The 13,851-nt window shown below is 54.4% G+C and overlaps 1 protein-coding gene across 3 annotated transcripts in view; it reads right to left on the bottom strand.

The window, feature by feature from the left end:
- Nucleotides 1-13,437, bottom strand: part of SIN3B (SIN3 transcription regulator family member B) — a 38,045-nt gene extending 24,608 nt beyond the window's left edge. The window contains exons 1-5 of one of the 3 annotated variants that reach the window (XM_045492449.1): nt 13,292-13,437; nt 12,936-13,042; nt 11,505-11,658; nt 4,204-4,404; nt 2,010-2,153 (exon numbers count right to left, since the gene is read on the bottom strand). In XM_045492449.1, the coding sequence (XP_045348405.1) occupies nt 2,010-2,153; nt 4,204-4,404; nt 11,505-11,658; nt 12,936-13,042; nt 13,292-13,405 (720 nt within the window). In that variant the 5' untranslated portion in view covers nt 13,406-13,437. The remainder of the gene's footprint in view (nt 1-2,009; nt 2,154-4,203; nt 4,405-11,504; nt 11,659-12,935; nt 13,043-13,291) is intronic. The other 2 variants (XM_045492447.1, XM_045492448.1) reach the window with 2 other exon arrangements.
- Nucleotides 13,438-13,851: the final 414 nt, after the last annotated feature.

The following is a 13,851-nucleotide window of genomic DNA, read 5'->3' as shown; positions in this document are numbered from 1 at the left end:
AACTAGGAATAGAAAAGCATTTCTTCAACCTGATAACAGGCATTTACGACAAGCCCAAAGCTCCCAGCACACTCCGTTGAAAGCCGGAAAGCCTCCCCTCTAAGGTCAGCACCAAGGCAGGGATGCCTGCTCCCACTTCTATTCAACACAACAATTAGGCCAAGAAAAAGAAATAAAAGACACCCAAATTGGAAAAGAAGGAAAACTGTATTAGCAGATGGCATGGTATCATGTATATAAAAATTCCTAGTGAAGACACAAGACTATTAAAGCTAACAAACAGCGTGGCTCAGTCGGTTAAACATTCCACTCTTGATTTCACCTCAGGTTACGATCTCACGATTCACGGGTTCCAGCCCTGCGTCAGGCTCTGTGCTGATAGTGTGGAGCCTGCTGGGGATCCTCTCTCTCCCTCTCTCTCTCTGCCTCTCCCCCACCTGCATGTTCTCTCTCAAAAACTAAATCAGCTTTTAAAAATAAATAAAAAATAAAGCTAATAAATAGATTCAGCTCTGCTGAATCGAGCTCTGCGTCGGGCTCTGGCCTGACATCCCAGAGCCTGGAGCCTGCTTTGGATTCTGTGTCTCCTTCTCTCTGCCCCTCCCCAGCTCGTGCTCTGTTTCACTCTGTCTCTCAAAAATAAATAAATGTTAGAAAAAAAATTTTTAAACAAAACGAAACAAAAACCACCAAGTGCTGGGGACGAGGTGAAGTGCTCGGCCGGCGAGAATGTAAAACGGTGCAGCTGCTGTGGAACAGTTTTGGCAGCTCCTTAAAAAGTGAAACATAGGGGTGCCTGGGTGGCGCAGTCGGTTAAGCGTCCGACTTCAGCCAGGTCACGATCTCGCGGTCCGTGAGTTCGAGCCCCGCGTCGGGCTCTGGGCTGATGGCTCAGAGCCTGGAGCCTGTTTCTGATTCTGTGTCTCCCTCTCTCTCTGCCCCTCCCCGTTCATGCTGTGTCTCTCTCTGTCCCAAAAATAAATAAACGTTGAAAAAAAAAAAAAAAAAAAGTGAAACATAGAGTCTCCGTATGACTCAGCAATTCCACTCCTTGGTATAGACCCCAAAGAACTGAAACCGGGGACTCAAATCAATCCCTGCACATGCCCGTTCACAGCAGCGTCACTCACAATCCCCTAAAAGAAAACAACCCAGATGTCCACTAATGGAGGAAGGGATACAGCAAATGCAGTCCATCCACACAAAGGAGTATGACTCAGCCATAACAAGGAACGAGGGCTGGGCGCATGTCATGACGTGGATGAACCTCGGGGACATCACGCTGAGTGGAAGCCAGACACTAAAGACCACGTGACATGTGATCTCCTTTACCCGAAACGTCCAGAATAGGTCAATCTACAGGGGCAGAAAGCAGCCTGGCGGGTGCCGGGGGCTGGGCGAGGAGGAGCGGGGGGTGCCTGCGCCCGGGGCCAGGGTCTCCTTCGGGGTGATGAAAATGCTCTGGAACTGGACAGAAGTGCTGGTTGAATAATACTGTGAACCAAATGCCACTGAACCGAATGCTTCAAAATGGTGTATTTTACGTTACATGAATTTCACTTCAAGTTTTAAAAAGCCTTACGTTAACAGAAAATAAAATGAAAAGGATGTGGCAAGGGCAGCCCCGTGGGCCTCAGGCCACAGCAGGGGGGGAAAGGCCGAGGATGCGGTCTGCACGCCTGCCCTCCGCTCCCAAGCCCCTCATCGCCCTCTGTGCCCCCCGTTCCCCACGCTGCCTTGGACCGCCCCCACCTGCACCTGCCCATAGGGCACCAGTTGCAGGCAGGTCTCCATAGCAGGACCTGCCCCAGCAGGATGTGGACGTGAGCCTGAACGGGGGGCCCATGGGTGTCTGCACGCTGTGTGGCTTCTGGGGGAAGCCAGTGTGTCCCGGGCGGGGTGGGGAGGGGGCGGGTAAGGCTGGCCTGGTCTTCAGGGCTGCCCTGAGAAACAGGGTCCCGGCTGAGAAGAAGGTGGCCCTCGGGTCACAGTGGACACTCTGTACTCACCAGGGAGCGCTTGGCTTCAGGCAGGAACTGTCCAAACTCGGACAGCAGGTCCTCCTGGCCCCGGAAGAGATTGGCCACCTCGGTGAACACCTCCTCCTCGGACATGCCTCGGAATGGCCGGCCCTTCGTGCTCAGCTGCTCCTTCTGCCGATTTTCGGAAAGGGAAAATGAGTCGTTAGCCAAGGAACGAGGCACCCCAGGCTGTGATATTCAGGCATCCCGCTGTGGAGGAGACAGAGGGATGACTCACGAAACAGAGAACTAACCGGCCGACTGAGCCCGTGACCGCCACCACCAGGAGACAGGAATGCAGCCTGCCATCCTGCTAACACCCCGGGGTGCCCCGCACTGGTCCCCCTCGCTCTGGAGAATAGCTCTGTACGCTTTTGTCTTGGTCCCACCGCACGACACAGCCTGAGCCCTGGCCAGGGATGCGGCTTGTGTAGGAGTGTGGACGGAATGAGAGGGGGGCACAGTCATGCCATCAACGATTTGGCCTCCACCCTTGCGTGTCCTCAACCAGAGGCTGGGGAAGTACAAGGTGAGTGATGAGCCCACTCCCCTCCCAAGAGCGAAGGGGCGTGTTTTGCCGGGCAGGGGGGAGGGGAGTGTGGAGCTAAATCTGGACCTTGAAGGGAAGGGACTACCAGGATGAGGGGCCTGTCCACCCAGAGTCACAAAGACCCCAATGGTTGAAGGAAGACGGCCCGACCTGGAGCTTAAAGTGACAAGATGAAGACTGGAGGGGACCCGGGTCGGGAGGGGCAGAAACAGCAAGCAGAACTCAGGACGGCCATTAGAAATAAGTCCCTGTCAACTTTATCCCCAAGGATGTGACAGAACAAAGGTGGCGGTGCTGGGGCTCCCCTAGAGTGCACAGCATGACATTCCTGCTCCGTGGCTCTAAGGGGAGTGAGCCCTCCCATCAAGTGGCCTTGACATTTCCCTCCCAGCCCTCAGGTCCCCTGAAGCCCTCTATCTGATCTGACCCCTGTGACTGCACTCCACAGACCTTCCTGGCTTCGAGACAGTCCACCCTTTGTCTACACTCAGCTGCCTGATGGTTCTGACTGGTGTGTCAAATTCAACCTGAATCTCCCCCTCCTGACCCCTACTACCCCCCCCCACCCCCGTCCAGGGTTGGCAACCATGAACCCCAGGCCTCCTCCCACACACTTTTTTTTCTCCACCCCGCAGAGCTCTAAGTTTCTCCTTCCAGACCTAACCAAGCAGCAACCACTTATCTCTGTCGCCCCAGGCCGTGCACAGAACTTGCTGGCAATTAGCATAAATAAAGGGTAGCTGTGTTGTCAAAACAATCGCGAAGCCTTCTTATAAAAAGAAGACCAGCTTCTTAGGTCCGTTTTAAATCCCTGTATTAGGTGCTTCCTAGTACTTCTTGGATGCAGAGGTGCCTCAAAGAGCACATTAAAATCCTAACGAGGGGCGCCTGGCTGGCTCAGTCAGTAGAGCACATGACTCTTGACCTCGGGGTTCTGAATTCAAGTTCTATGTTGGGTGCAGAGATTACCTAAAATCTTGAGAAAAATTAAAAATAAAATCAAATCGTAACTAAACGGGACTCCGACAGATACTGGTATGCCCATGTTCACAGCAGTATCATATTCACAACAGCCAAAACACGGGAGCAGGCCAAGTGGCCATCAATGGACGGACGGATAAACACAACTGGGGTGTCAAGGCCACGAAATAGTCTTCGGCCTGAAAAAGGAAGGAGATTCTGACATAGGCTACAACGTGGACGGACCTTTAGGACATCATGGTGAATGAAAGAAGCTGGACACCAAAGGACAAATACTGTTATGATCCCACTTATGACAGGAGGTCCCTGGAGTCGTCAAATTCAGAGAGACAGACAGCAGGATGGTGGGAGCCAGGGGCTGGGGGAGTTCGTGTTTAATGGGGACAGGGTCTCAGTTTTGCAAGATGAAAAGGGTTCTGGGAATGGAGGGGGGTAATGGCTGCACAGTTAATGCCACTGAACTGGACACTTAGAAAAGATTAAAGTGGGGGGTTTTAGGTTACGTATACTATAGCGCAGTTAAAAAAAAAAAAAAAAAAAAAAAAAAGCCGATCAGAATTTTACAGGGTTTGACGAATTCAGACCAGACAACGTGAACACCTCGGATGCGGCGCCATGAACGCCGGCGAAGTGCGACTGGAGGCCGCTCACCTGGTAAGTGTGCAAGATCTCCAAGAACGATCTATAGATCTCCGGGTGGTCTAGAAAACGGGTCTTAATCTTGTTCACGTAGCTGATGGCGTTGTTGAACTCCACGGAATCTGACTCCAAGGGCACCTGGGCTTTGTCCTCCTTGTACAGCATCTGCTGCTTGAAGTTCTCCGTGCAGTCGCTGTGGTTGTGCGAATTCTCCTGCGAACAGCACGACCCGAGTTACCGGCGGTCCTGACGCCGGGAACAGGGGTGAGGAACGCCGGGCAGAGCCACTGCCTGTGCAAAGAGCAAGCACAAAACCCAGCGCGGAGCCAAGGTTTTTAACGAGATGCAGGGAAACGTTCCTTTGGGGGGAGCGAAGGAGGGGGGGCCCCGCTGCACGGAACGTGCAGGTAACTCCTCCCTCACCACTCTGTGCATCTATCTGCCTGGTGCCCGGTGAGTCTCCTGAACTCGCCTCCGTCTCACCAAAGAACACAGAAGTTTGATGGACAACCGGACACCTTGAAAAGCGAGCATTCGGGAGAAAGGCACGAGAAGTGGACCGTGTAATCCCCTTCGGAGTGGAGTTTGGGGCTGTTTGTAGAATCTCCCCACGCTTTCAAGCCAGCCCACTGCAGCGAGACTGTCCTGAGGTGTGAAAGCACCTGCTGTCAGCGGTGCCGGCAAAGTTGGGGCCCCACCGCCCACACCGTCCAGGACTGGGGGACTTCAGGTGCTAAGCCCGGGGCGCGTCACCCGGGAGAGGAGACGGGCCCCGGCCAGTCGTCATGCCTGCCCTCCGTCTGTGTGCTTTCCTGTCCGTACAAAGACGAAAAAGAAAACAGACACACACGTCTCTCTCCCGGGCGCCCAGAATCCTAACTTGCGGCAGGGCAGGACCACCCCCATGAAGAAGGGGATGCTGAGGTTTCTAAACTGAAATTTCATGCGCGGTTCTGAGGACGCCCCACAAACCCTGACTGGGCTTTCAGGGGCGACCCCCTGGCATCCTGCAGGTCCCCCGCGCACACAGCTGGTTCTCCAGCAGGTTGGGATCCCTCCAGCTCCGCTTCAGGTATCTGTGAGGACATGTTCTCAGCGAGTCTTCTGGAACTGCCCCACGCCAAACTCGAATGGCCTTGTCTCCCAGCATTCCAAGCCCCTTTCTTGCTCGGTTTTTCTCCACAGCACATGTCACCTTCCTACACATAACATATTGTACTCATTTCGTTGTCCGTTCACCCCCGACCAGACGGCAAACGCCCCGAGGGCAGAGATGCCACTTTGTTCGCTGCCGTATCCCAAGTGCCTGGAACAGAGCCGGCCTCATCCACTGCTGGGAATCATCAGATGACCAGAAGGAGCAGACTGAGCCGCTGTTCCCATCCCCCTCGGCGGGCGGTGATATCAGCACGTGGCACCAAGCACTGACCTGGAGACTCTGCAGGATGGGGAGTGCCGGGCACACAGCTGTCATCATGATGGGCACACCTGTCGGGCACACTCGCTGTCCTCTTGGACGGGTGTGCTATGCCACTCAGGCCGCCGTAACAAAACACCACAAGACTGGGCCGCTGACACAACAGAAATTTATTTCCTCACGGTTCTGGAAGCTGGAGTCCAAGATCAAGGTGTCGGCAGGGTTGGTATCTCTGGAGGCATGTTGGGCTTGCAGGCGGCCGTCTTCTCACTGTGTTCTCACATCGCTGACCGTCTCTGTGGGTCCCTCCGTGTGTCCAAATTTCCTCTTCTTATAAGGACACCCTAAGGGCCTCATTTTACCTTAATTACCTGTGTAAAGGTCTCCAAGTACCGTCACATTCTGACATACTGAGGGTTGGGCCCTCAATGTATGAATTGTGGGGGGTGGGGACGGGGTTGGGGAGAGGACACAACTCAGCCCAAAATATGGGTGCAGAAGCAACTCTAGAAAAAGTCTGAGCCGAGACAAGCGCACATGCCAAAGACCCGCAGCAGCCACAATTCTAAATACCGGCTCTCCCTAGCGGTGGGGACGCTCTTGCTGATTACCTCTACCACCTTCCTTCAGGTGTGCTGGCCTGGCAGCGGAAGGAGCCAGAAGGAGTCAGCAGGAGCCAGGGAGGGTTAGGGGGATGGAGCAGCCTTGGGGCAGAGGTTTACTGCAGAGGCCGCTGTGCTCATCGGAGCTGCCCACCTAGGGGGCGTACCCCTTCCAATGCCCTGGAGTGAGGCACTGTGTCAAGGTCAACTCTCCTCATGGCCACGGCTTGGCAAAGAGGGCCAGACAGTCCTGGTGCAGCTGCCGTGGCCAACGGTCTGGCGGTTCTTCGGGAAGTTAAACATAGTTACCACGTGACCCTGCAATCCCACTCCTAGGTATCTACCAAAGAGTCGAAAACAGGAGTGCAGACGGCCCGAGTGTCTATTAACGGAGGGATGGATAAACAATGTGGTCCAACCATACGATGGAGCATTATTCAACTATAAAAAGGAAAGAAGAGGGGTGCCTGGGTGGCTCAGTCCGTTGAGCGTCCGTCCGACTCCTGGTTTAGGCTCAGATCACAATCCCAGGGTCATGGGATCGAGCCCCATGTCGGGCTACACACTGAGTACTGGAGCCTGCTTAAGAGTCTCTCTCTCTCTCTGCCCCTCTCCCTGCTCGTGTGCTCTAAAATAAAATTAAAAACAAAATATTAGGAAAAAAAAAAACAAAGGGAAGGAAGCTCTGACACATGGTACAAGGAGGATAAACCTCGAAACCATAATGCTACATGAAGGAAGCCAGACACAAAAAGTTATACATGATTTCATTGAAATGAAATGTCCAGAAGAAGCAAATCTACAGAGACAAAGTGGATTAGTGGTTGCAGAAGCTGGTGGGAGAGGAGAATTGGGAGGTACGGTTTCTTTCTGGGGTGATAAAAACGTTCTGGAATTAGTGTCGGTGGTTGTGTCAACATATGCAAACCCACGGAGTTGTATACTTGACTTACAAAACGGGAATTCAGGTTATGTGAATATTATCACAATTTCAAAACTTTGGTGGTTTTTTTTTTTAATGTTTATTTGTTTTTCAGAGAGAGAGAGAGAGAGAGCGCACACAAGTGGGGAAGAGGTAGACAGAGGGGTCACAAAATCTAAAGCGGGCTCCAGGCTCCAAGCTGTCAGCACAGAGCCTGACATGGGGCTCAAAACCATGAACCATGAGATCATGACCTGAGCTGAAATCAAGAGTCAGATGCTTAACTAACTGAGCCACCCAGGTGTTCTTAAAATCTTTGTTTTTAAGATTGATTGATTGATTGATTGATTGATTTGAGAGTGAGCGAGCATGCAAGGGGAGGGCAGAGAGAGAGGGAGAATCTCAAGCAGGCTCAAAGCCCAGTGCAGAGCTCGATGTGGGGCTCAATCTCACTGTGAGATCATAACCTTAGCCAAAATTAAGAGCTGGATGCTTAACTGAGCCACCCAGGCACCCCTAAAAAAATTTTTTTAATGTTTATTTATTTATTTTTGAGAGAGAGAGAGAGAGAGAGAGAGAGAGAGAGAGAGAGCACGCACAAGCAGGGGAGGGGCAGAGAGAGAGGGAGACACAGAATCTGAAGCAGACTCCAGGCTCTGAGCTATCAGTGCAGAGCCCGACGCAGGGCTCGAACTCATGAACAGTGAGATCGTGACCTGAGCCAAAGTTGGACACTTAACTAACTGAGCCACCCAGGTGCCCCTGCTAAAACATTTTTAATGTCATCTCTGGGAAATGTAAAAACCACTATCCATACAAATATAAGCTGGCTTTGGCCCACGGGCCAACCCCTGCTCTAAACCTTCCAGAACAATCCAAGTTTTTCTCTTGTCTGCTTACCCTGAGTGACCTAACAGGCACGGTTAGGTATACTCCTAGACACAGATGGCCAGCCCCACATAGCCAGCCCTTGGAGTGGTGGCCGCACACAGCCCCACCCGGATAGGTAGGAGACAGCTCATCAGACAGCATACCGCAAACACAGGGCGGCACCCTGCCACCCGGACCGCTCCCAGGCTTCGCTCACCTCAGCAAGTGCCTGCCGCCTTCACCCAGAGGCTGAGGCCGCCTGGAGCCTCCGTGGACTTCCCACTTTCACAGACTCCCCACCCACTCTGCCTGGATCACACGGACCCCTCCATGGCCTCCCAGATCCTCTCTTGCCCCCTCAGTCCATTTCTGGCACCGCAGCCAGAGCGGCCTTTATGGAACTCTCCACTGGTTCCCCATGCTCCCGGCTCTCTCCTCCGCCCTCTCCCCTTTACTTCCCAACCCCACAGTTTCCCTGGCTGTTTCTCAAGCACGCCCACTCATTCCCACCTCAGGCTCTTAAACCCCACCCAGGACACCTCCACCCCAAGACACAGGCGGGGTTCTTGATCGCTCATGCAGCATCTGCCCACGACTCCTCAAACCCTGCCCCTGCCTTCACTCGCAGCCCTAAACCCCCTCGGGTATTAATCTGTCCACCCGTATCCTCTGAGTCCCCCACGTGGACCTGCAAAGTGCCCCTGACAGCAGGGACTCTGAATAAACCCCAGCGCCGGGCGCAGAGGAGGTGGTCTACACCTGCCCCCTGAGTGACTAAGACACCAACGTGAGAGACGACCCGCCAGGAACTCACTCAACTTCCAAATGAGCCTCCCCCAGGGAAAACGCGGCAGGCCTGCCTCTGAACGGAAAGGGACCACTTAGAGTACGAGCGACCCCTAAAGGTTCACTACCGCTACCTGTGCTCCCGCCAACCATAAAAGGGCTGGCTCCCGGGAGGCAGGGTTGGTCTGAAGTGAACCTGGGAGCTGGGAGATTCATCACTTTCCCACCCACAGGCTGCGTCTTGCTCCTCCCACATGGGTCTTGCTCCTCCCACACGCGCCTGGCACCGTCCCGGAACAGGGGACATCGTTGTGAACCAGACAGACGAGGGGCCTGCCTGACCTGCGCTCAGGTCTGCCGGGCCAGGCAAACCAAGGCACAGCGGATTTTTAACTTCACATCCTAGCGTTGCTATTTTAAAACACCCAAGATGGGGTGATGTGAGAATGATGGGGGGGGGGGGAACGGGTTGAGGGCTGACGAGTGACGTTACAACGGAGGCCTGGATGACTGGCTCAGGAGGCGGCAGACCCCCGTGCTGCCCTGGCCCTCCTCTGGCCGCACCCCCCACATCATGGCACGTGTCTGTCTGTCCTCCTCTCACACTAGTGTTCTCAAGGACGACGATTCTGTCCCACAGGGGCACGTAGCAACATGGGGAGACGCTTCTAGGTTGTCACACGGTGGGGGGTGGCGGCCGGGGACGCCGCTCAGCACCCTACAGTGCCCAGGACAGCCTGCTCCAGAAAGAACGATCTGGTCCCAAGGGCAACAGGGCCAAGGCTGAGAAACCTGCACAAAGGGCAAAGGGCCCCCCGCAGTGTGGGCCTCCCTTAATTCTCTTTGTCAGCATCTGAGAGCTACTCCTTCCTTGCCTGTAGCTGACGGGACTTGTTAAATGAAAAATGAGACAAAAAAAAAAAAAAAAAAAAAAAAAAAAAAGCTGTACTTCAAAACGAGCTAGGAAAATCAACAGAAAAAATTTCTTGGGCTACTATGCCCTCTCAAAGGACTTCAGGAAGCCAAGAGGCCACCTCGTTTATGCCTGGCCCGAAGGAGCACCGGAAAGCAGGGCTGGAAAAACAGGCAGGTCAATCAATGTGGACTGAAATCGCGTGGGCGGCCGTCGAAGGGGGCTCCAGATATGCTGGTTTCGGGGCTCTGGGCTTCAGCGAGATTATAAAGCCGGGTTAAGTAGCTGTTAAGTCACGGGGAAGAAAGGGCTGGGCTGGCCTCGCTCTCTCCGTAACAGCTCTCCATGGAGTGAGCGCAACAGCAAGGGCCTTGTGGCTGTTTTCCGGGAAGGACGGCCTCCAAATGTAACCACCGTGCAGGTTCACACGGAGATCCAGCCCCGCGAGCAGGGTTCCTCCAACGGTCGGGGATGGAGAGAGGCGATTTCCACACCTGGAGCGCAATTTAGGTCTTCGACCTTGGCTCTTTCTTCGTGAGTGATGGCAATGACACCCTGTGTTTATATGGCGCTTCGGACTCGTCAAAGTGCTCCCGTGCAAACTGCTGCAGATGAGCTTGGTCTCCTCGCCAGCTGTGACAGTTCCGAAGATTAATCCCACTCAGGCTTGCGCTGTCTGGACCCACGAGCCTTACGTCTGGATCGTGGGGCCCCACTCGTAAATGCGAAAGGGAAGGGCTCTGGAGTTCAGCGGCCACACGCTCCCAAGTTCCTTTTTAAAACCTCGCTCTCAGAGAGGGCTGTCACTGTCACACTGCGTCTGGCTGTTCTCTTTACAAATCTGACTCTTTCATCACAGGCGAAACCAAGAAACCAACCAAATGCTTCCTGCGGTCGATGTTTTACGCTCCCCGCTAAAAACCCAAACCCCTGGGGCAGAGCGAGAAGAGGCTGGAAGAGCGGGTTCACACACACCAGTGGTTCCTGATGGGGGCGATTTTGCTCCCAGGAGGCATCTGGCGACGTCTGGTGACACTTTTGGCTATTGCCACTGGGTGAGGGCCTAGTGGGTGGAGCGCCGGGATGCTTCCAAACATCCCCAATGCACCAGGTGCCCCCCCCCGCCCCGCCACCCAATAGCACAGCATTATGGCAACAGGGCCAAGGTGGAGAAAAAAACAATGGTTACTTTATGAAAGTAAAGCTCACGTAGGCTTTTATTTTCTCAGGGGGTCTGGTGAGCTCAGGCAAGAACGGACTGCAGGAATACAGGAGGAACAAAAGCCACAAGCCTTGTCTGAGCCAGCGGCCCTGTTGGTAATTAAATGCGGCACAGCGACACTGACATGGCTATTCACACCCGCATCGCAACTGCTTTATTTTGTGGGCGGCACCTAGGATGCCCAGAGACCACGTGCCTAAGTCCAAGTGTGGCCTGCCTAGCCCGCTCACAGGGAAAGCCTCAGGACAAGAGCTTGGTGACTGTGGATGGTTATTCTCACAGGACATAAAACTGTTAAGAGAATGCCCCCCCCCCCCCAACCTCCAACACAAGCACATACATCCACTCTTGATTTAAATCCTCCAAATGGATCCATCGATTTGGGGGTAAAGAGGCAGGCGGTGGAGGTATTTTGATCTATTCTGCCCTGTGCTAGAAGCGAGCAGCAGGTCTGGAAAAAGACTGGCTCTTCGCTGACTCTCCCACAACGTAAGACACAAGACGCACCACCGGGCCTGGGGACTGAGTACCAGAATGGGCCACGTTAAGGCCAGATCCCTCAAACCCCTGCAGCGGCATACCTGGCTCGACAGAGGCGACTGTATGTTTAACTTGCCGTTCTTGGGAATGTCTATTCGGTACCCGAGGGGAAGGAAGGCGTTGAATCCAACAATGAGGTCAGGGTGTTCGTGGAATAGCTGCGACACGCGTCGGATGACTCCGGGAGTATCGATGCTGGAACAGAAAAGAATGAGAAGTGGGCACAAGAGTCTTGGGGAGCACGCCGAAAGCGAAATCTACTCCCAACTCCCTTCACGGCGCCACCTAATGAGCTTCTCGAAGGACAACAAGGCACCCTGCAGTGTGACCGGTTGTGATTCAGCCAACGTGTAACGTGTAATCTGCTTCCACGGCAGCCAGGCTCCGGCTTGCTGTGCCCTCCTAGTGAGAACCACAGGGCATTTGCATGGCATGGCTCCCCAGAACACTCCAAGCACATGCATCCGGTTCTGAAGATGTCAGGAGAGCCGAGTGGAAATCCAGGACTCCAGGAAGAAGGAGGAGGCCAAAGCCCTCTAAGCAATGCGATAAACTATGACACCGGTGTTGATCCCAGCAAGTGATGGCAATAAATAAATACCAAAGGCAATGCAAGTGTCAGTTGCACAACAATGCCAGGGGTCTCCGTCATGGCTGCACTGGGGCTCCCTCGAGACCCTAGCATGGCTCTCTTGGAAGGAAACCAGGCCAGCCCTATCACATTTCCTCAAGAGGGGGAAGCAGCATGGTGGGGATGTGACCAGCAGGGACCTAAGAGTCAGAGTGCAGAAATTCTAGTCCTGACTACCCCTAAATTTAGTCTGGGCAAGCCCCTGGCCCCCTGTAAGTCCAAGTGAGCCCCCTGTCAAATGAGGGCGTGGTCTCGAGGTCCCCCATCTATCTTCAACCCCTCTGTGTGCCCACAAAATCAGTTAATGTGTTTTAAACCCTTTCTATGTGCCAGGCCCTTTACAAAGCATTTTATGCACACTACTTTCCAACAGGCCAGGGACTAGGGTACCTTGATGACAAGATTTAACGGGGGACGGGGAGAGGGCTCCAAAACGCTCAATGATCAAGATAAACAGCCTTTTAATGTAGTGCTTAAAAAAATTAAAATTAATTTTAAAAAATTCTTGACGAACAAAATTCACTGAAAAATCATTTTCAGTAAAAACAGGACCGCACTGTGCACTTGTGGACTTCTCTCCCGCTGTCTCCTAACCCCATCCCTGCTCTCCTTCCAGGAATCCCCATAACAGCTCCACAGGGGAGGTACTCTCCACTCCCGTTTTTTTTTTTTTTTTGTTTTTTTTTTTAAAGAAGGAAGGAGGCTCTGAGAGGTTCCACGACCTGCGCAAGGTCACCCGACTGGGGCGGAGAGGCAAACCGGAATGGGGGTTCCCACCCCGCTCAGCCGGATCGCGGCCCAGGGCCGCCCCCCCTGGCGTGGGGAGGGGTCCCGCGGGTACCTCTGGCTTTTGAACTCCTTCATGATCTCCAGGAAGCCGTTGTAGGTTGCGGGGTCGCTGCCGAAGCGAATCTTCACCTGGTCCAGGTAGGTGAGGGCGTCCTCCACCTGCGAGGAGGGAGAGGGTCCCAGTGGGCGGGGGTCGGCGGAGGAGGGGACGGAGGACGAGGGTCTCTGGCGGGGAGGGGGGCGGGCCGAGCCTCAGAGCAGCCGAGGTAAGGAAGGGGTCAGGGGACTGGGGTCGGGGACTGTGCGGAGTGGAGGCCGAGGCGGGGCCGGGCGGGGCCCGGGCGAGGGGCATCGGCCCGCGGGGGCCGGACGACAGGGTTCGCGAGGGAAGGCAGGGACAGCACTCACGTGCACGGGCAGCTTCTCGTGGCCCGCGGAGCCCGAGCGACCCCAGCGGGCGCCGCTCAGTCCCCGGCCCGCGGGGCCGCCGCCGCCGCTGCCGCCGCCGCCAGCGTGCGCCATGTTGGAAGTCGGAGCCGCGGCCCGCCCCGCCCCCGCCCGAGGGCCGGCCGCGCATGCGCAGGCTCCTCCCGGAGGGGCGGGGCTTGATGAGGTCGCGAGGGGCGTGGCTCCTTGAGGGACTTGCTCCGGGATCTTGCTAAAATTGAAACGCTAACCAATTCCTTATATAGCAGGAGAGAGCAAACCGAGACGTGCCGCTTGTTTTTGTCCGGCTCCGCAAGCAAACCTCAGAATGGCTTTTACATTTTTTAAAGTTGGAAACATATCAAAAGAGAAGACTATTTCGTGACACGTGAAGTTTCTTCGGTTCAAATTTCAGTGTTTGTAAATTAAAATTTTACTGGAACGCGAGCACAGCCGCTCGTGTACCTATCATCTGTGGCTACTTTTGCACTACGACAGCAGGGTGAGCAGCTGTGACAGATCCTAAGATGTGCAGGCCCTGA

Source organism: Leopardus geoffroyi, chromosome A2 (genome assembly GCF_018350155.1).
Source record: "Leopardus geoffroyi isolate Oge1 chromosome A2, O.geoffroyi_Oge1_pat1.0, whole genome shotgun sequence".
In the NCBI taxonomy this organism is placed as follows: domain Eukaryota; kingdom Metazoa; phylum Chordata; class Mammalia; order Carnivora; family Felidae; genus Leopardus; species Leopardus geoffroyi.
This window is presented reverse-complemented; position numbering and strand designations above follow the sequence as displayed.